Source organism: Cyprinus carpio, chromosome A3, assembly GCF_018340385.1.
Source record: "Cyprinus carpio isolate SPL01 chromosome A3, ASM1834038v1, whole genome shotgun sequence".
Classification (NCBI taxonomy): Eukaryota; Metazoa; Chordata; class Actinopteri; order Cypriniformes; family Cyprinidae; genus Cyprinus; species Cyprinus carpio.
The window spans coordinates 15600347-15621303 of record NC_056574.1 but is presented as its reverse complement, the minus strand read 5'-3'; the positions used below and the strand labels follow the sequence as shown (position 1 = coordinate 15621303).

Genomic DNA, 20957 nt, shown 5'->3' with positions numbered 1-20957 from the left:
ACTTGGCTCAAAAATCTGAGGGGACACGTGCCCCCTCCGTTTGAATGGGCATGATGCCTCCGATCTGAACTGTGAATCATGTTTTTTACAGTCATTTTACAGTTTAATATGTTACCATAGACATTGCCCTACCCCTCTCATATGGTATTAATTTTACTTGTGCAGGTCTTAAAAAGTTTTACATTTCAGCTTAAAAATCCTGCAGATACAGAGTCTGGACTGGAGCTTCTTTTTAAATCAGAAAATTGCAATTTTATTCCCACAATCAATCAAATTTAAAGACTATTTGTGTGTGTGTGTGTGTGTGTGTGTGTGTGTGTGCGAAGGAATTCCTTCCACAGAGGAGACTATGAGCACGCTGCTCACAGCAATGCAGTCGGGTTCTCAGTCCAAGCTGGGCTCTCTGCAATATCCAGAGTGTCCAGTCAGCGAGTGGAGCAGCAACATGAATTCCATCACCAGCAGTGCCAGTAACAACGGCCAGACAGGAAACGTATGCATTTGCATTCACCCTCTCACTCTTGTCTTGCATCTGTCATGCATCTGTGGTAGAGAAATGTGCTTAATTTAGGAAGGAGTTGATTGTTTTGTTGTTTCAGTTTCATTTTATTGACTTTGGTTTGCTTTGCATTCTTTTCTGCTCATTGCAGTCTGTGTTGAAAAGGAGACTAACTCAAATTCAAATCAGGCCTTTATACTCAAATGCTTCTTGATTCACATTAGACCAAAAATTAGACTTGATTGAGCTATTTTTCTATTACTGTTGGCTAAATCCTTTCACATTTGGATCTACCTAATCAACAATGAAAAGTCACCTATTTGGCTCCAAAACCACATTTTTAAGCTCATGTGTGCTTTTCTTCTTCAGGTATCATGCTCTAATAGTCCAACTGTAACACCAGGCTCAGGAAGTTCTTTGTCCCCAATTGGACCCATCAGCAGGCCAAAATGCTTTAGTAATGGTAGCTTTTGTTCAGAGTCCACCACATCCAGTGTTTCCTCTCCAACGTCTAACTATCCCAGAGCTCCGGGTTTTGAACGGGAGGATCAGGTACACATGGCCTTTTTCTCTAGCCCTTTCTAAAGGGACCTCCTGCAGGACTGCAGGCATGACACACACTGCAAGCTTTCCCTTTCTTTGCCCTTGGGTCATTTCATTTGTTTTCACCAATTTTCGCTTGTGTTTTTTTTCAATGGTTTGTTTCCCTAATGAAAACTAGTTGTCTTTAGTTGTCATTATTCAATCGTTGTTGTTGAAAAGCTTCACATCAGTCTTTGCGATTGAGGGTGTGGCAACACTGTCTGCGCAGGTATTAATACATTGGCATTGAAATATATTACACATTAACTTTTTTTCATTTATCATTCATGTGCTAAGCTCTAAAATGATTGTAATCTTGTAGAGATCTGAGAACAAAACCCAGAGGCCACATGTTGTGGTAACCATAAAATATCAAAACGAAGCACGCTGTAATGTTATACTGTCACAATCAACTTTAAAGGGTGTTTTACTTTTTTTTCCCTTCCTGAGCAGGTAGAAATTCTCTACATAATAACACCCCTGGTTGCCTTTACAACATCAGGTCACATGATAGGATGCATTCTCTGATTTCAGGCAAAGAACCAGAAGAGCCAGTTTGGGGAAAATAATCAAAAGTTAATGGACCAAGATAAACAGGTAAAGCAACCTAAACGTATTATTATTGTTATTCTTATTTTTGAAAGTTGTCTGTAAGGTCCGAAATAAACAAATAAAAAATAATAAATTAATAAAATATATGTATTAACTGAGAAAACTTTAAAGAAATGCTACCTTGACAGCTAACTCAACTAAATGAATTAAAGGGTGCTTTCACACTTGGTTCGATTGCCTGGTCAGAACCCAAGTTCAGTTGCTCCCCACCTCCCCATGCCCCCGCTGGTTTGTGGTCATAATGTTTTTTTTTTTTTTTTTTTTTGGTTCCGAACCACGGTATGTTTGCGTCATCAGAGTGGCAGCTGTTTACCCTTGTTACTAGGTAACTACTCTGGAAAACCAGTCACACCGGGTCGAAATGGCGTTCTTGGGATAAAACAAACAGATATGTAGCATTGTTCAAGTTTTTATTTTATTTTATTTATTATTTTTTATTATTATTTTTACATTCAGAAATAATGTAACATGCCAGGAAAATAAAACTAAACACATAGTCAAGTCACCTTTATTTGTATAATGCTTTATACAATTGTGTCAAAGCAGCTTTACAGTGTTAACCAGGAAAATAGTTTGTCAATAATGCAAGAAGACAACGACGGAGTCATTTTTCTAGTTAAAGTCAGTTCATTGATTATTCAATGATGTCATCATCCAGTTCAGTTCTCTTGCAATATTGTCTGTGCAATCAGTCAAGCGTCCCTAACTAAGCAAGCCAAAGACGACAGTGGCAAGGAACCAAAACTCCATCGGTGACAAATAATATTACAAATATGATATATAATATATGTGTATAATATTACAAATATTATAAACACTATAAACATTTATTTTAGTTTCTCTCTGTCCACAACCCATCCTTCAGACGTGACTATATTCAGAACAGAACAGAAATGAATAATATAAGTATAAAGCAAACATAAATTATAGTGGCATTCATTATAATCAACATGTTTTAAACATGTCAAGCCAAACAAAAATATTTAAAGTGAAACTGAAACTACTGGGGTGAGGGAACTGCGCTTTACTAACAAAGTTGGACTCATGTACCTCTATCATTCAGCACAAAGCCAAATGTGTGCGCTTTGTGCATATTTTGTGTACTTGATATTAATTGCATTATATTAGTCGCTTTGGAATATAACTTATATTCTGGAAAACAGTGTACTGACATTGCTAAACTAAAATCTAAATAAATTAAGGCTAAATAGAAATAAAAAAAAAAAAAAAAAACTAAAGCACATAACACGTGACAAAAACACATGACAAAATTACTACAACTTTAATATTTTTTTTAGTATGGGAGACCGTACTTGGCCACATGTCACGTCTTCTCCTTTCCTTTCCTCTTATTTATTGTGGACCCTATTGTTTGACATTGACTTGTGTCCCATTGCTTCCTTTCCCAGGCTCATAGTAATGTGTTCTCAGTGGTGAACCCTTTAGCGTCCAGCATAACATCAAGCATCACGTCCAGCTTGGCCTCAAGTATCGGATCTGACAGTTCGTCACCCACCACTTTATCAACCATGAATGCAAAAGCCACGCCTTTCTATCCAGGCAGCAATACTGTGGAGTCAGTAATAGGTAAGTACTTTGCAGCACTCTTTCATCTTAGAGCTGTCCAGCCAAACGCTATATCCAAGGGTAAAAGTACATGAGACAGACTCAGCCCAGATAAGACAGTGCAGTTAAATGCAGAGCGTTTAGTGAAGTTGAAGCTGTATTTGTGGCAGTGCATTAGCCATAAGTCAGTGAGTCCACTAAAACTCACCAGCAGCAGTGACTCAGCAGCATAGAGCTAAATGGATGGTAAGTGCTTTTGCCTTCACATCTGCCTTTGCACTAATTTAAGTAAAAAATATGACTATTGCCCAAAAGCAGCCTTTGATGTATGATTCTTATATAGACTATGAACTGAAATTAATTAATTATATGTTACAGGATGAATAACTGAATGATCAAGCCTTTTATCACTTCAAGATTTTCTATTGAAGTTTAACAAAACATCATAAAGAGCTGTATGTAATATTGTCTTTTTAAGTAGCTTGTGTTTTGTATTCATGCCGCAAAGATATTGAATCACACACTACTTTTCTTGCTCTTAGGATCTGCACTTGACCTGAATTTTAGTGACATCAATGTTGCCTCCCTTGACAAAGAGCTAGAGGACCAAGACAACAATGGCCTTGGCTTAACAAGTAAGATTGTATTGTTGTAGTTGTTACTTTTGTGTTATCTTGTACTAGGTATAGGATGCAGTTAATGTTCAAACTTTTTTTTTCAAATAGGTCAGAGGTTATTAGGAGGCTCTGCTCCTGTCAATATTCCTGGCTCTCTGGCGCGGTCTTCCTCTGTGCATTCCTCATCGTCTCTATCTGCGTCCCCACTCAGCTCTCTGTCTCAATCCTTGTCCCAGTCTCTCCTCACTGGAATGGCCTCCCAGCAGAGCCAGTCACAGGCACCACCTAATAAAACCGAGCACGGCCTTCTGGGAACACCCACATCTACACAGAACTCCTTAGGTGAGAATTACTTTCCCAAACTTTATATCACAATTGCAGTCTTGTGAATATTTGGGTTAATGTCATAATGTTTTGGCTTAGGTCTGAATGGCGGAGCAGGGGGAATATGGGACTTTATGAGTGGCAGCTTCTCTCCCAGCCCGTCTCCAGTGTTCAGCAGCCTTACTTCCAGCACGGTCGGCTCCAGCAGTGCAGACATCGGCCGGCTCCTCCGAGAACTGGATGAAGCCAAGCGTAAGATAAAGCAATGGGAGGAGGCCTGGCACCAAGTCAAACAGGTCAGATGTGCTTGCTTGCTTTTATGCCCCTCACAAGCTTACAAACAAATGCTTTTGTCAAGTAGCCATTTAGTTTGTCCTTTAGGTCATCTCTGAGAGATTCATGTCTAGTTTCACTGTAGAAAACAGAGGCTGACACTGCTTTACTTTGCTTATTAAAGCTGTTATCTTACATGGACACCTTATGCTATAGAGCGCTGTGGTGATCACCCTGGTTCAACAAATAGGATTTTTCAATTGTCTGTTGGGTTATTGCGGAAATTAAGCTTTGTGGCCAGCAGAAGTTTATGATTCTTACACGTTTTCTTCATCATGATAATCTTCACAAATGAACACAACTTTTATTCATTTTGGAGCCTCAATAGCATCTCCAGAAGCTTATCGTAGACCATAAAAAACTTCACCACAGTTGCATGACTTTAACGTTACCACCAGTTTTCAACTATCTTCTGAATCTTCTATTATAAAAAAAAAAAAATTAATAAATAAAAAATTAACTGAAAGTTTAAATTAGAATAGGTTGCAAGAGTGTGATTATAAATGATGCTGTGAAAGTGCACTAGTGAGTAGATGAGTTTACCTATTCGGTGTGATGACATTTAATGTCCCAGATAACTTCTGTAGTCCCATTTAGCCTAGTCTCGCTTAGAGTTTGAAGGTCTGGAATTCATGTTAGCTTTCATTGGCCAAGGTCCGCCCATGAGACCGTTTGACCGACATGTCAAACAACCAATCACAGTTTGTTTCATTCTTCGTCACATTTTGGGACGTGGAAATGTCGCCAAAATAACCGTCCGGTGTGTAAAACTCTCAAACATATTTGAAAAATTCTGCCGCAAACTTTAAATATTTCACATACTTTTGAAACTCCAGTGTTTACTTGATCCTGGTAAGCGCTTGTCGTCACAGTTGTAAACACTACAGCTTTCTTCTTTCATGAGGGGGGTTTGGCGCCACGGCATCTTTGTTTCCAGGTGGAACGCTAAAGAATGCAACACACACATCTCCTGGAAATTCTGTATAATTCAACCAATCCAATGACGACTTTGACACTCCTGAAGTGTTTCCACTTTTGTGTCCCATATGCATCAGACGTTTAGCCAACAATCCGTGGGCGTGACGTCTGAGGCTGAGACTACATTTAGCCACCTGTTAGCAACTGCATTTTTCAAGATAAGTTAAAGCTTTAAAAAAACATTAGTGATGCATTTTATTTTGTGCAACAAAACGTGAAAATATCTTGTGTTTAACCACAGACCTGAATTGCTAACCCGTTTCCAGGTTTTGGCCTACAGAGATACATCATCCCTGCAGCACTATTGTTCTTTAGCTTTGAAGCTTGAAAAACGCCCAGGTGGTGTAGAATCAGTTTAGTTATTATCATCAGATGGAACGTCTTATTAAAACGCATCTCTCACAGGCCTGTGAAGCATGGCAGAAAGATGCTCACGAAGCGAAGGAGCAAGCTAAATCGGCAGAGGCGGAGCGGCAGCTGGCGGAGCAGAAGCGGGAGGACACCGAGCGCAAGCTGAAGGAACTGCAGGTAGACTTTGAAATTTTGTGTCGCTCCCCCAACACGCCCCTCCTGCGCAGCTACGGCGAGCTGGACCAGCTCCCCCTGCCAAAGCTCCGCTCCATCCAGAGCCAGCTGCGCACTGACCTAGACCTCATAGACGGGGTAAGAAGGACCAGGTCCCAACACACATACGTCACCATGTCACATTTACACACTCTCTAAGTAGACCGTCCCACTCTTCTCGCTTACAGGGGAAGAGTAGGCAGCGTGGTTTAACATCCACATGAGTCAGTCGGTCATGCATGACGCACTGCATTGAATCTGTCAAAGTGTGACTGATGTTAACTCTTCTTTTTCTCAACACAGGTAATATATCAGCTTCAGTCAAAGAAATGTATAGTTTGCCAAAAGCATGATCGTTCCATTGTCCTGCAGCCTTGCCAACATTATGTACTTTGTCAGAAATGTGCGTCTAGTAAAATGGAATGTCCTTACTGTAAGACGAAAATATTGAAGTGGTGATGTACAGCTATCCAAGGTACTATTTAATGATTTAGCCCTTTGAAGAACTACTAATACATATTATTATAATTATTATTATTATGCTTACAGTTTCTAAATAGCATTTTTTTGTGTTTCAGTATTTCATATAGTGATTCAATTGATTAGTTTTATTAGAATCTAATAAGTGGTGTTTGACTGATACAAATCAAGTATTTAAATGCAATACCTGTTTTGTACAAGCTAGGTTATCCATTTTCATAAAGCATTAAACTATTCCCCTTGGTTGTTGCTGTTGGCATTTATAGACGATTGGCCCTGATTTGACTGTTAACAACAAGATCATCGGCCCGACGCCATTATTGCTACTAGCTGTGTGAAGAGGATTCGTTTCTTGATAAGCACTTTGTTGACTTGGAAATTTGTCTGAGGGTATTTTTTTTTTCTTTTAGAAATTTTTGCTTTAAGCTACTTTGTAGTTTTTTTTTTTTTTGTAATTATTATTATTTTTTATTTTCTTAGATTTATATTTTTCCCAAATATGCTAAAGTATGAAGCTTTTGTGTGTACTGTGAAACATAATAGAATATTTCATTTTTCTTACTGTTAAATCATGGTATAGTGTATATATCTTGTTAGTTTTCATATAAAATAGTACTAAATAGTAGTTATTACTTTCATTGTTACTTAAATTTTTCAATCAATAAGTGCAAACTTTGAATGCATTTTAGGCATAACCAGCAGCTGTAATATCAGTAAGGCACATACTGTATGCTAAGGCATTTAGTAAATCGATTTCTCCGTCTTATAGTGAATATTTAGATACATTATGTAGTTGTTAGATAAGCACATGTGTTCTGAAGTCCTCAGCGACACAGTAATTTTGTTTGTTTTTTGGACTTTAGCCTTTCAGATATGTTAGAACATATATCTGATTCCTGGCCACTCCCTCTTAAGTGCCTTGCCTTTAAAACATTTGAAGCATCTGTGAAGAGTTTAGGATTGTAGTAGAAAACCCATAGCTTGTGCAAATTTTTTCAAAGTGTGTATTTTTCAGTAGTACCAGATTATCGGCCCAATTCAGTAGTAAAGTATTTCCGAGAGACTTCACCCTGGTCGGTGCCTGAGCTCTGAGGTTCAGCTGAAGAATCGATCCTTTTCCTTCAATAACGATGGTGCTTTTTGGGTGCAGCTTCATTATCCTTCGAAATGTTGAATCATCCTTGATTTAAATGTGTAGGGATACTCAAATCAGGAAATGTGTGTGTTTCTTTGGTTGCAAAAACTAAACTGGCTTAGTACATTTCTGTTTATTGAAATGTGTAGAATTGTAGAGCTCTGTAGAGTTTACGGACAGAAATCATTGGTGTTTTTCGTATCCAAATTCGACAGTGTAATGTGCTTAGGTAATCTAATTGAAATGACCTGCTACTGTGTTATCTGAAACATCTTTTTTTTTTTCTTTTCTTGTTCCTTTCATATTTACAGCAATGAGTTTGTGCGGTAAATTGTCAGGTACACAAAGGTGCAAGTTTTTCTTTTGAAATCGGGATTAACCGTTTACTTCAAAAGGGATGGTTATTGAGGATCTAATTGTCCAGACCCTCGTATTTTCTTTCAGCTTCACGAGGCAAAGACAGTGTGTGTGTATATAAATATATAAATGATTTCTCCTCTGCTTTCTTTCTTGCATTCGTATCTTAATCCACAATGTAGCTGATGTTCTTGACATTTGGACTGATTCGTCACTGCATGTGTCAGTGTGTAACTTTTGTTAACCAGCTGAAGCTCTAAATCACACTGCCAAATGTGTTTGTGTTGAGCAGACGTATCCAGTTGTTGGTCAGGCATCACAGTATTTTTGTGCTGTGCTTCAAACGCATTGACTTTGTGCTTATCTTTTCTAGTCTGATTAGTGAAGATGTGTTCCTTTCCGTACGATGGGTGACATAGATAGGTTGAAATGGATCAAAGCAGCTCGGGGTATTGGGATGTTTCCAACACTCAAGTGTTCAAGAGCTTTGCGGACATGTCACTTTGTTGAGGGATTAGTTCCATTGTTTGGTTACTGGACCATGACGTAGGGTTTTGTTGAACTATAAAATGTGGTTGAAATATTTGACATTTCACACAACGTTTATTTCTCAAATAAAGAGTTCTGTCGAATCAAATGTGGACTTTACTCAAATGAACCAAAGTGGTATTGTAGTTTATACTTGTTTCAACTCAACTGGTGTACAATTACTTTGTCAGTTTTTCAATGTTTAATTTGACAGGACAACTATGCCAACTGCTTTTGCTGACAATATTAATGGACTGATTGCCCATTTTTGTAGTTTCTACCAAAGACCTTTACTATTCTTTGTTCTCTCTTCAATTTTCTAACTGCATTTTCATTTTAACATTCTGAGGAAATAGTTAGAAATATGACCAAATCTAGTACCTTATTTACATATGTACATTCAAAAAATCCTAATGAATCACAAATCTTTATGAACTGAATATAAACATTTTGAAAACGGTAACATAGTATTGAATTGGCTGTAATCTACAGTGAAGGAATGTCATAGTAATGAATGGATATTTGTGTTAATATTCGTAAGTGGCCATATGGATTAGTGCTCATTTGAAGTATATATTATTTCTTTTTATACTACTAGTAATTATTCGTAAAATCCTGAAATCAGTTTGTAACATTAGTTGTTGTGCACTACATGTATGCTGTCAGGAATTTAAAAGTGTACTCGGCCCGTAAGGTGCTTTCTTTAGTTTCCATTTGACTGGCATTTGTTTTTCTGTCTGTTTAGTTGGAATTCTTAAGAATTTGGATATGAAACAAGAAATCCTCTAACTTATTTTTTATTTTATTATATATTTTTTTTAACCTTGAAGTTTATTATTGTATTCTCAAATGTTGTCAACCATGACTGTGTAGAACATGTTTGATTGTGATGTAAAATGGGTCCCTTGTTCATGCTAGTTGAAATGGCTGAGACAGACAGTGGGCTACATTTATGAAAACTGTTCAAGTATCTACATTTCCTAGCCTTAAACCTCACTTTTTTATAGTAATAAATAAGAAAATAATTAACTGTTCAAAAGAATTAAGAAAAAAAAGAGAAATATTTCCAATCAGTCATTCTGCTTGATAATATTGTTAAGTCTTGTAAGGATCGAGCCTCTTTTGAACAAATGTGTGCCTTTTGATAAAAACACATTGAAAGTATTTTTGATTGAACAAATGGATAATTCCATTTTAGGAAATGAGCAGAGTTTTAGTGCCTTGGGATATTTTAATCTGTATTTCTCAATGCACGAGAGTCCTGTCATAGACTTTTTACAGACCAGTGTACTAAAATAATACCTAACTACTCTGGTTTGAGTTTGAGTAATAAGTTTATTCTGATAAAGAACCATTTATTGATGTTGAAAAGTCAGCATGATGATGCATGTACACAGTGTCTACTGTCAGAGGTGTTTTACAATGGTATTCTTTACCAAGAGTGTGTTAAAAGTAGCAGCTTATCTGAACCGTTCATGAAGTATGACAAAATTAAAGTGGAATTGTTATAAAAACTAGTTATTTTTTGTTTGGGCTTCCAGCTGATTTTCTGTCAATTGTTTGCCTAACAGTGATTTTCTGTACAAAATCTTACACCCAAAAAGCCCCCTGTCTGCATCAGCCATTTTAATACCAACTGTAATCTTTAATAAAAATGACCATTTAATGTTGATGTAAAACCAGACATCTGTAATTAAAGAGGCACCAAGGAATCTTTTGTTTAGCAATGTGTAAATTAACGTATTGGAAATTTACCATAATGCTCTGGAGTGGAAATAATCATTTCTTTCTTTCTTTTTGCATTCTTGTGGATTTTTCTTTTATTCATCATTTGTTTGTTTTTCTTATTTTGTTCTCTATCATTAGTGTGATTTATGGAACCTAAGGATTTATGCAATCTTGTATATACATATTACATATGAAACTGGTTAAATTTAGCAAACTAGCCAGGAGGAAAATACCTATTACAATAGTACACTTTTGTAAGAGGATAAAATAATATTAATAAAAGCCAGAATTTTTGGAACCACTGTTCCCTATAATTAATGTTACGGTTAATCGAACATTAAATCCCTGAATATTGAATGTACCATTCAAATTAGATGTAAAATGGGTCACTGGAATACCACAGAGAAAAGTTAATCTATAATGATGTAGCACTAGTTTTGTTAATTGCGATACATTATGAATAAATTTATAAGTTAAACACAATTGCAGTTTTCAAGTTTATGTATTTATCCATGTAACAATTTGATGGAAATATGAGATGTGTTTTTCTCAGGGTTTTACAGGAGAACTGTAGAATAGAGAGAGGGGTCCAATTTTCAAAGGAAACTGCAACTCACAGATTTATTAGCTCAAAAGTCAAAATGAGGAAGTCATTTATATTGAATGGAAGAAACATATCCCTTATTTTGGTACAGTATGCATCAATATATAGAACAGCTTATATTCTAATCAGTGTTGAAATACTATACAATTTGCTGTCAATATAATACTTTGTGTATGTGTTGTCAACACAAGACCTTAAACCATTTACTGGGAGTTATGTGTTTAAGTTATGGAGGCTTCTTTATGGAATAGTTGTACGTTTTAATGGCGTGGAAGGCCAGAGAGGTTTTTCTTCACTAGAATTACTTAAGATGGTATTATTTATAATGCATAATCTTTCTCTTGTAGTGTATCATTTAAAATTGTTAACACTTGTCTACACTACAGCAGTTATGCAATGGTTTACAGAATTCATGGAATTATTTTTGTCATCTTGGGAATTAAATAATTTTTGATCTTTAACCTGCCTCGAGTGTTTTGTCTTCTTCTTTCCATCATGTACTTATAAATCATCAGTTACAGAGTAGACTAAAAACAGGAGTTCAATATGATTATTCTTGAATTAATATGCTACTTTGGAACACTACACTGCTTTTTGTGCACTAGTAAGATTATTACAGTCTTTTCATTTCAGTGTAAAAACATGCCAGTAATGTCTGTAATCACATTCATGTGAAAATATAGAAAGCTAAATATTCAGCACTAGGTACCTATTATGGAATAACTCCTGGTTATGGTGGTTATGGATGACTGTCAATATAGAGATCATCAAACAGGTAACACAGCAATTTCACTGCCTGCAGATACAGAAAAATAAAGGTTCTTTATTGGCATTGATGATGGTTCAATGAAAAACCTTTAACATCCATCTTCACTCTAAGAACTGTTTGTGAACCCTGGGTTCTTTGGGGAACCAAAAATGGTTCTAGGGCATCATAGCGAAACACTATTTTGCAACCTTTATTTTTAAAATAAATGTTACTGTAGACTCACCCCACTTTCAGACTTTGGGTAAAGAAGTTTCATTGTAACTCTCTTAAAGTCAGGTCTCTCCCTGCAAATGCTACAGAAGAAGAAAAACAACAGAGTTACATATTCATAACATATGGTTTGTACTATAGACTGCTGTAACCTTTTACTTCTGTTTCAGCTCAGCTTGTACCTCTCGAGAATGATGTCAAAACAAGTGATGGCATTGTCTGCTTGCAAAGCAATGATCAGGCAGGGGCCTTCACATAGAAGTGCTTCACCAGCAGATGACCTCAGTAACTCGCACATGTGCTGCCTTTGTTTCTCATCTGGTGTGCAGAGCCTTCCAGCCACCAGGTGGCAGCCTGTCCTAAGCAGCCGCTGCAGTAGCTCTGAGTACAGAGGTGGTTGATTCTGCCGCAGGAGGTTGGAAGGTATCAGCAGGCAGGTGGTCTGACAAAGTGCACTGCAGACCAAAGGCCCTACTGGCACCAAAATACAAATAAATAACAACAGTTCCCATCCTCATTACAAAGGTCAATCGCAGCTAGTAAAACATCAACATGACGGTTTATGTTTGTGTCATTGGCTCAGTTTCATGATGTGTTGATAGAGGGGTGAGGAAGTGGAAGAATGCCTTACCTTGACTGAATCCTGAAGAAAATTTGTCTTTATCAGGAGTTCTAAATGTGTGGAGCTGTTCCCGATCCAATCTAGCTTCAGGATCTGAATGCATGCAGGATATCTGAAATAAAACAAAAGAGATATTTAACCATAACACCAATGTAACAACATACTGTTAGGGGGAGGAAAGACAGGTTACAATACCTGCTCATGTCTCATAACTAAAGTTTCATTGCAGCACACACCCTCAGGAAATACCAGTTTTATGTCTTCTACAGCCTTTCGATAAGACGGAGATCCTGTACATGAACGTACACATAATATCAGTGAGCTTTTGCCAGATTTTTAACAATTGATTATTTTTGTCAGAGTGCTGACCATAGATGCCATTATGCAGCCTGTCAGAGCCATACTGGGCCCTCCATAGAGTCTGGTCTATGGTACGGGCTTCAACAGGATCCTCAGGGCCCATCAGCTCCAACAGCCTCTTTATTGCATTCACTCTCAGTAAACCCAAAGCTAGTGAGGGGCCTGATATCAAGTACTTCAACTCCAGTTCCTCAATGGGATCCTGGATATTAAATAAGCATAAGACAAATGGTTTCTTATACACACTCAAGCTATATTTTTAGTAAAAGAATTAAAAATTGCACTTTGTAATGTCAAATTAAGACTTTACTTTAAAGAACATTTTAAATCTTGTTTTAATAATATTTTGTCATGCTTTAAAGAAGTACATTTATTTTGATGTACAAGAGTTTATAAAAATTTACATATTAGTTAACCATAAATGTTTGTCAATAATAATTCTAAATATGACGTCCTACTCAAGTAGGGCAAAAATCATTCTAAAATTAAGCTAATTCGTCTTATTTGCACTATAACACATTTTCACTTAAACAAACATGAATTAAGTGTCCAAAAACATTACATTCGGTTTGCGTTTATGTATATTATTTCCATAATAAGTACTCTTCTTAAAAGTATGCTAAAATGTACTTCTTTTACACAAGGGTCTAGAATGTGATTATTTGTTCTTTTTATGATGCTTAAAAAGAGGAGAACAGAGTGACCTGTTGCTCTGGTGGATGTGTCAGTGCATTTGCCATGCTCGAGTCCAGCAGAAGCACACGCAAGCCCACTAGAGTATATCCGTTCTGTTTGATTACGGTAAGAATTTTACCAAAGTGATGGCTCCAGGCTCCAGGCTTAAACAGAGCTAGAGTCAAAAGTGACTCTGGGCCTGTAGAGTACAGAGGGAGGAAGCTGAGAGAAAAGGCCATGAAAGACAGCTCAGAAAAGAACATGTTCTGAGAAGACATCACTTACCCTCTCTCATGTAACTGTAAAGCAACTGACTTCTGAGACCTGAGGGTTGTCGGAGATTGACAGTCAGTTCCCAGAGAGCAAAGCGGGCAAAATATATTTGGGCTTGTTTCTGTACATACCAGGAGTGTCAGTGTGATGAGGCGGTAAGAATTTCAATGATGGACGACTAGTGTGATCTGAAGACGAAGGGATTTTGAATTGAGCAAACCGGTTTTGACACAAAAGTAAAAAGATCGTCCTTACAGAACTGGTATTATCTACTTTAATCCTCACCAGGGACCAATTCTGCCTTAGAGAAGAAGAGGCAGGTCTGTCTGAAAGCTGTCTCAGGCGTGGGGGACATCAATACATGCAGGTTACCTGGGTAATTTTGTGGTAAAAGTCTACGTAGGGTGACAAATGCCCTCACCCTCCTCAAACCCAAAACCAGGGCAGGAGTGGATGTCAAGCTCTGCACACTGCTCTGCCACTCTTTTTCTCCGATCTCAAACGGGCTCAACTCTTGTGCCTGCTGCTGAGACAGCTGTGGCTCCCACTTTAGTGCAAGCAACTCAAATCCCTCTTGTCCTGTTTATACAAGACAAAGTAGATTTGGTTCTGTAACTTACAATGAATTACTCAACCAAGTATTCAGGTACATTTAGTTTTAGGTCAGGAATGCTCCAATCCTGCTCCTAGAGGGCCACTTTCCTGAAGATTTCAGCTCCAATACACCAACCTGGTTGTTCCTAGATATCCTAAAGACCCTGATTAGTAAATTCAAAACTAAACTCTGCTGGAAGGTGGCTCTCCGGGAGCAGGATTGTACAGCTCTGTTTTAGGTTGATGTACCTGCTGAATCTCCACTGAGAACCTTCTGAAGAAAGTCCATTTCATTCTCCACAATGTTTTGACCAGTAAGTGTGAGAATCACCACCTGCTCTGCATCTGGACAAGAGGGATATGTGTGTTTGGACAAGACCATGTGGCTACACTCCGGCACTGTCCACATGAGCCCACCTGTAGGACATCATATAAATGTCAAAAATGCTCAGATGGTATGTGGACAAATCATGAAAATGCAAAGTACTTTATATACCCAGAACATTGTGGTAGTTTTTAGAGTAGGGTACAGTATGAAAGCAGACATGTGGACCCAGAACGTCTGTGAATCTTGAACGGATCGATCCAATAAGGCCTTGTGCAGCAAGCTCATTCATCAAACCTCATCAGGCAAAGACACAGGACACTTAATGCTTGGAGAACTTCTGTACAGCTTCAGATACAGTAAATGGCTGGCACGATGTATGCTATCCGGATGCTCTACCTATCGGCAGTCTGGAACAGTGTCTAACTGCACTTTCTCTCCTCATGAGCAGCACCAGGCAATGAGAGGACAGCTCAACCTGTTCTCCAGCCAGAAACACTGTGGGAGCTTGACAGAATGCTGCTACCTAAAGGAGACAGACAGCATTTTCAGACAAATGCAATCAGCATCAATGTCATGGTAGTGTCCCACTCTCAGTTTCAATATATCTCTGTACATGTACAGGCTCACTGTTGGGTTTATTCACCTGCACTGCGGTGAGTCCCAGAGATTGAGCTTGTTTCCTGGAGATCTGTGCTCTTTGAAGTCCCAATAGACTGAAGCCTGTTTTTGCACATGCAGATAGTATATAGCTGTAACAGCGTGGTCCAACCACAGGAGACACAAGGAGAAATATATCCGCTATAGGGGGGGCAAAGGCAAAGGGGTAGAAAGTTTGACTTATTAGATGTTAGACACTCTTAAAATAACATAGCTTTTATTCTTTAGTCACCTTTCACTGTGGCACATAAACTTGCTGGAGAAGAGGTCAGAACATGGGAACATCTGACTCCTTTGTCACCAGAGTCCTGGATCCTGTTAACAAATTCAGCAGGTAGTTTAAAAGAATAGTTCACCAAAAAAGTCATCATTTACTCATGTTGTTCCAAACTTGTATGATTTTTTTTTTTTTTAATGAAATAATGAGATTTAGAAGATTCTTTCAAATGACTTGAACTTCTGAAGCAGGATGATCACTTTGGATGATGGAATTTAAATGTAAACCTATATTTGATGTAATCTATTGATTAATGTTTTGATTTGAGAGTGAATAAATGCTTAAATTTCAATCTGTTCATCAAATAAAATGACTGTGTCACTTCAAAAGACTTAGAACATACGTGTTGAATTTTATGCATTATTTCATGCTTGTTTGGCTCCCATTGACTTTCATTATATATATATATATATATATATATATATATATATATAATATATATATATATTTATTTATTTATTTATTTATAAAGCAGCTGAAAGGTTCTTTGGATATCTTCTTTGTATTTCGTATTTGAAGACAATCATACAAGTTTGGAATGAGGGTGAGTAAACGATGACCAAAATTTTACAATTATTACAATATATAGGAATACTAACGTTGACAGGCTCTTTTTTGCTATTCTACCACCAAACCACAAGCAGAGCCCCAGATGCACAAGACTGGCAAGACGGGGTGAGTAGAGCAGGGGCTGGTCTTGACTGTGACCGTACAGGGCACTGATGGATCCTGGATCTGTCCGCCTTGCCAGCTGCGGGTCTGATGGCCCTGTGATCTCCTGCCACACTGAGTTAGCGTGAGGACCCCGGAAAGCCATGATGAGCACTGGCTGATGAGAATGTTCCCCTTCATGCATAACTGACTTGCTGACTAGAAAAGAGGATATGTATTAACCCATGCAATTTGTATACATGTTGTGTAATTATTGTGGGAGATTATATGTACCTGCAAAGTTTGTCAGGAGCTCTTGGGGCGGATATAGGAAGCGGATACCACATACATCTAGACTTGATCTCCACATAAGCTCAAGTGCGTGATGCATTGCCAGTGGGTTAAGAAACAGTGCCCTGCCTATCAGAACAAGTGCTGTCTAAAAAAAATACCATAAAATGAGAAACTGTTCATTGAAGGATATAAAGGCATTTACGAAAGACCATTTCACCTCAGTATGGCACTCTTGAGAAATTGTGGCTTCTGTGCTTTGACATTTTTGATCTTCTGTTTCCAGAGTTTGCCAGTAGAAACTTGGGATCATACTAAAGACCTTTTCAACAGCCTGAAAGAAAGTGCTTTAAAGATTTAGATAAAAACATCTCAATCACAGTAAACATAATGGATGCATAAGTCATATAAGACCTCTTGATTTGGGTTGACAGAGATGAAGCAGTCCAGGTAGGATGAGGGTAAGTGGACAAGGGTAGGATAAGCCTGTTCCTCCAGCAAATGATTAAGCTGAGGTACCCAGAAGGCAACAGTCTTCAATGGCGTCTGTGCAAAGAACTTGCAAACTCGTCTATAAAACAAGCTCTCGTCGCTTTCCACCTTCTTCATCTATGAGCAAAAATATTCCAGTATAAACTTAAATATTAGTCATTTAAGATTTTTTTTTTTTTTTTTAAATAATGGTTGTGGTTGTTTTTGTTTTTTCTTTTTTCAACATTTTCTGTGCTTTTTGGTAAGAAATCTGCAAAATCCTCTTTCACTAGTAGCTGAAAGCATTATTAAATTAGCCAAATATTTAAAAAACAAATATGTCAAGGAAAATGTGTAGAACTCACCCGGGAATTTCTACAGCCAGTTCGACAATCCTCGTGAGACATGGCACAGATGTACAAGGCCAAGCCATCTTCTTTGTAAAACTGCTGCAGCCCAGCCACCCAGAAAGGGGCATCAAGCTTGTTACCTTTTCTCCCACAGGTTTTTGGATCAGTCTATCACAGTACGTGTAACAAAAAGATGAAATGTAGCATAAAATGTCAAATATTTTTCACTGCCAAAGATGAATGCATTTCTGTACAAAATAACAGACACACCAAAGACATGAACCATGCTATGAGTGCATTGTAAACATGTGATTTGATCAAGGCTGAATCCTTTGTCTTTGTTTTTCTCTGTGTTCTTCCAGCCACCACCCCAGGACTGGATAAGGACACAGTCAGCAGCAAACACTCCTTCATCTGTAGATCTGGAGGTAGAGTGTTCACTGAAGGAAGGTAGGATACTTCCTAAGGGAAGTGAGTACAGTAGTTTTACTCTAAATATGAGAACAGCGTTCAAAATATGACTTATTTTTTCATAGATATACAGCCAATAACTCACAGGCTCATAAAGAATATCAGTCCTCTCAGCAGCTTCCGGACAGTTATTAAGATATTCAGGTCTGAATGCTTGCAAGAACTTCAGATCCTTCTGCCATCTGAATTTATGACTGTGTTGCTCTCTGTATGCACAGTCATACTTATTACATAAGGTTATGCATGTTCCTGCGAGTGAAGAAACTGTAAGTGTATTTTCTACCTTTGTTTGTTTCGAGCAGCTGGAATGTGAGAAGATGGAGTATTCTGTTTACGTTGGTCATGTTTCACAGTAGGACAGCAGACACTGACCTGCCGAATACCAGGTTCATTGCAGCTAGTTTCAGAATCATGGTTTTCCTTTATTCTTTTCCCTGAAGAGTTTTTCTGCTTATCCCCAGCAAAATCTTGAGGATTTCTCCAGCTCCCAGACATCTCTAACATACTTTCTTCTGACTGTCTCATTTTTCGGAGTAATAAACTCTTCCCAGAAAATTCTCTAGAAATTAAAAATAAATGCTTTATAACTGAGGTTTTAAGATGTCATGGCTTTTAAAGGAGAATATATTTCATCAGCCATTTATTATTTGGAATATGTTTTTTTTTTTTTTTTTTTTTTTTTTTCAGATTACTGAAGTTTTAATGTATTAAAACAAGGTTCTCAGCATATATTTAAAACTCGTGAATTTTTCATTAATATTTTACGTAAGGACAGATTACTTTTATGTGGTATTAGAGATTTATGTGATATCTTACCTTTTCTGTCCATTTGCTCTTGCATTAGTGTTAGACGTTTTCTTAGTGGAGCTCTTTTTCTTGTCTGGGTTTGCAGGACTTACGACGCTGTTACTCTGGCTAATGACTGATTGTTTCGTTTGAAATGCATTGTTGCGCAAATCAATATATATGGTTGGAGAATCTTGATTGTGTTGTAATTGTGCTGAGGTCTCATTCATCTGTTGCCCAGTATATCTGCATGAGAAAAGTCACAAACACTTTTAACTTGCAGTAAAGTAATCTGTAAACGTGAGAATATACACTACCATTCAAAAGTTTGGGGTTTGAAAGCTCTTTTTTTTATGTTTTTTAAAGAAGTCTCTTATGCTCACCAAGGCTGCATTTATTTGATCAAAAAAACAGTAAAAACAGCAATATTATGAAATATTATTGCAATTTAAACTGTTATATTTGAATGTTTTAAAATGTGATTTATTCCTGTGGTGCAACAAATTTTTAACATCATTACTCCAGTCTTCAGTGTCATATTATCCTTCAGAAATCATTCTAATATGCTGATTTGATGCTAAAGAAATATTTTTTATTATGATCGATGTTAAAAAATGTTGTGCTACTTAATACTTCTGTGGAAACTGTAATACATTTTTAAGGATTCTTTGATAAATAAAAAGTCCAAAAGAACAGCATTTATTTGAAACGGAAATATTTTGTAACATTGTAAGTATCTTTACTGTCACTTTTGATCATAAAAAATTAAATAAAATAAAAAAACAGACTTTTTAATGTAATCTAAATGTAATGTCATGTAATTTATTGTAATAGAAATGGTATAACATGACTGTACCTGAGGGATGATTCTTGTATATTATGAGTTTTCGTAGATGAAACATGTGTCTTTATTTCCATCTCATTTACTTTCTTCTCACAAAAAGCAACCAGCTGCTTCATTAAATCATTTTCATTAATTTCACTCTCATTGCCTGTAACAAACAAATGATTTCCTCTTATGTTCATCTGAAATGTATGCAGCCTGAATGAGTAAAACAGTGTCTGCAATCCAACCTCTGCATGTATCGGACTGAATTGGCTTGACAAGAGGTTTGTGTTGCTGTAGAGTCTGAAGGACTTGGTCAAGATCCCAGGTATCAAGAGGCTGTTGAGATAATTCGTCACATGGTTTTACTGAATAGCCCTAGTCTAAAAATGTGATTAAATACAACCTAACTTACTGTCAGTGATAAAACAGGACAGAACTCGGTCTCTATCCAATCAGTCTTGTTTGCTTTTTGTTGCAAAGGCACATTGTGTTCTGTTTTCTCTGGCACTTTTTCATTCAGCGATTCTTCTGTTTTGTGACCCACAGGAAGCCGAGGATTAGAGTCACCTTTTTGGCTATCATCCATCCAGGAAGTAAATGGCTGTGATACAGATTTAAGTAACGTTAGATGCTAAGACATTGTGATCTAAGAAATGATAAAAGATGGAAAACTCTCTCTCTCACACACACACATACACACACACACACAGACACACACCTTGACTTTTGGACACTCCAGGTTCATGCTGCTTCCTTTCGGTAAGTGAGTCACTAACGTTAGTTGCTTTAGAACAGACATCTCTCCTTCATTGTCTGACTGTAGTGTGAAATGTGAAGTTCAGCTGTGTTTATTTCAGTTAGTCCATGAGTAACGTTACTTACAGCAAAGCTTGTGAGATTTAAGATAATAACTCACCTGGACCTCACTGACTTGGTCAAAAATAATCATTACAATTATAAACACTGTTAATATAACAATGCGAAGGAGTATCAATACAGCAGTTTGAACTTACTGATGATAGGTCAGAGTCAAGGGATGGTATCTTTGATATAATGTCGTCTAGATGCAAATTCTTCTGCATTTCTGAATGTATTTGGCAGGTACGTATTTTCCTCTCAAAATACTGTAGTGAACAGCGGTTGCATGTTGACTCTATGCAGCCGTTCAAACGCCACCGAGCAAAACTGTAGTTGTCATGGCGACCGCACGCGCTGCAAACACCGCTTTGTTGACGCCTCTTTTGTTATCGTTTCTCTATCAAGTCTCTATCATGTTTTGGCGCGAAACTTGCTAATCGAGTACTTGCTCTTGATTTATTATCATTACTTTTTTTTATTACTATTTAAATCGAAAAAATTTTTCGTTACGTTTAAAGCTATATAAAACTTAAAGTGAAATAAGCATCGATGTTTGTGTGAAAATTACATTTAAAAAC

At 37.3% G+C, this 20957-nt stretch overlaps 2 protein-coding genes across 7 annotated transcripts in view; one reads left to right on the top strand and one right to left on the bottom strand.

Moving 5' to 3' along the window:
- The window catches only part of unkl (unk like zinc finger), a 19767-nt gene extending 8399 nt beyond the window's left edge, over positions 1 to 11368 (top strand). The window contains exons 8-17 of one of the 4 annotated variants that reach the window (XM_019067162.2): positions 327 to 493; positions 869 to 1051; positions 1616 to 1678; positions 3103 to 3280; positions 3802 to 3894; positions 3985 to 4218; positions 4300 to 4496; positions 5917 to 6174; positions 6379 to 6550; positions 6822 to 11368. In XM_019067162.2, the coding sequence (XP_018922707.1) occupies positions 327 to 493; positions 869 to 1051; positions 1616 to 1678; positions 3103 to 3280; positions 3802 to 3894; positions 3985 to 4218; positions 4300 to 4496; positions 5917 to 6174; positions 6379 to 6534 (1529 nt within the window). In that variant the 3' untranslated portion in view covers positions 6535 to 6550; positions 6822 to 11368. Of the gene's footprint in view, positions 1 to 326; positions 494 to 868; positions 1052 to 1615; positions 1679 to 3102; positions 3281 to 3801; positions 3895 to 3984; positions 4219 to 4299; positions 4497 to 5916; positions 6175 to 6263 lie in introns of all 4 variants that reach the window. The other 3 variants (XM_019067154.2, XM_019067177.2, XM_019067180.2) reach the window with 3 other exon arrangements.
- On the bottom strand, positions 415 to 20957 carry LOC109049517 (dynein axonemal assembly factor 8). 3 transcript variants are annotated; one of them, XM_042720433.1, is made up of 30 exons: positions 20535 to 20957; positions 20240 to 20338; positions 19934 to 20122; positions 19767 to 19857; positions 19549 to 19684; positions 18723 to 18938; positions 18190 to 18465; positions 17992 to 18112; positions 17706 to 17897; positions 17451 to 17603; positions 17029 to 17223; positions 16835 to 16948; positions 16618 to 16762; positions 16272 to 16542; positions 15628 to 15710; positions 15382 to 15536; positions 15135 to 15261; positions 14907 to 15032; positions 14660 to 14827; positions 14102 to 14395; positions 13948 to 14004; positions 13829 to 13867; positions 13573 to 13742; positions 12878 to 13070; positions 12704 to 12798; positions 12518 to 12620; positions 12069 to 12360; positions 11900 to 11969; positions 11617 to 11703; positions 415 to 543 (listed from the first exon to the last, which is right to left on the bottom strand). In XM_042720433.1, exons 1-29 carry the CDS (start codon positions 20601 to 20603, stop codon positions 11647 to 11649), a joined length of 4296 nt encoding a protein of 1431 aa, XP_042576367.1. In that variant the 5' UTR covers positions 20604 to 20957; the 3' UTR covers positions 415 to 543; positions 11617 to 11646. The 3 variants fall into 3 exon arrangements, with proteins under 3 accessions (XP_042576367.1, XP_042576359.1, XP_042576376.1); XM_042720425.1 differs by lacking the exon at positions 415 to 543 and having other exon boundaries at positions 11506 to 11703; XM_042720442.1 differs by lacking the exon at positions 415 to 543 and having other exon boundaries at positions 11506 to 11703; positions 12069 to 12357; positions 20535 to 20955.